Raw genomic sequence first — 916 nt, forward strand, 5'->3', positions numbered from 1 at the left:
AACCCCCCCCACGCGCCCGGCCGGCCAATGAGGGCGGCGGCGCACCCGCCGCGCACGCAGCCGGAGAGTGGCCGCGCCCCGCCCCGCCGCTCTTAAAGGCGCCGCGCCTCGTCCCCGCCGCTCTTAAAGGCGCCGCGCCACCCACAACCCCTACCAGCCCCACTCGCTGTGGGGCGCTGGTGGACCCCAAGGGCAGGGGTCGGGGCCCCTCTCGCCGGGCTGGGCAGCGGCGCTGGGCGTTTGGGGGTGGTGGTGGAGAGACTTGAGCCTTTAACTGACCCCCCCCCAGGGACACTGGGGGACCCTGGGCTGGGGACATTGGGCGCCCAACGTGGACGCTCTGCAGTGGGACACTGGGGACACCGTGCTGGGGACACTGGGGACGCCAGGCTGGGGATGTCGGGGACTGTCCTGGGGTCCCCGTGATGGGACCCTGGGGACACCGTGCCAGCTGCACGGGGACCCAACGTGGGCACCCTGTGCCAGGTCCACGGGGACCCTGGGCTGGGGCCCCCGTGCTGGAGATGTTCGGGACCCTGTCCCAGGACCCCGGGGACGTTGGGGACCCATCATGGCTGCTCCGCACCGGGACCGTGGTGACAAGGGGGACACGCCATTGACGGCTGGACCTGCCACGCGGACCCTGTGCTGGGCTGTGGGGACACCGTGCCTGCCGTGCGGGGACCCGTGATGGCCACCCTGTGCTGGGGCCATGGGGGACCCTGAGCCTTGGGGACTCTGCCCTGGGGACACGCGTACCAGGCCGTGGGGGGGCCCAACATGGCCGCCCCACGGGGGACCTTGTGCTGGCGACTGTGAGGACCCCGAATTGGGGCCACAGGGACCCTGCACTGGGGACCCCCACCAGCCCCATGGGTCCCCGTCACAGCCGCCCCCATCCCGGGGACCCCAGCTG

At 73.0% G+C, this 916-nt stretch overlaps 1 protein-coding gene across 1 annotated transcript in view; it reads left to right on the forward strand.

Annotated features, from left to right (window-relative positions):
- The first annotated feature begins 780 nt into the window (after positions 1–780).
- PARP6 (poly (ADP-ribose) polymerase family, member 6) overlaps positions 781–916 on the forward strand; it is a 6,603-nt gene continuing 6,467 nt past the window's right edge. Inside the window, exon 1 of the mRNA XM_010572233.1 lies at positions 781–815. Coding sequence (XP_010570535.1) covers positions 781–815 — 35 coding nt within the window. The remainder of the gene's footprint in view (positions 816–916) is intronic.

This window comes from Haliaeetus leucocephalus, unplaced genomic scaffold, assembly GCF_000737465.1.
Source record: "Haliaeetus leucocephalus isolate CR32 unplaced genomic scaffold, Haliaeetus_leucocephalus-4.0 Scaffold339, whole genome shotgun sequence".
Classification (NCBI taxonomy): domain Eukaryota; kingdom Metazoa; phylum Chordata; class Aves; order Accipitriformes; family Accipitridae; genus Haliaeetus; species Haliaeetus leucocephalus.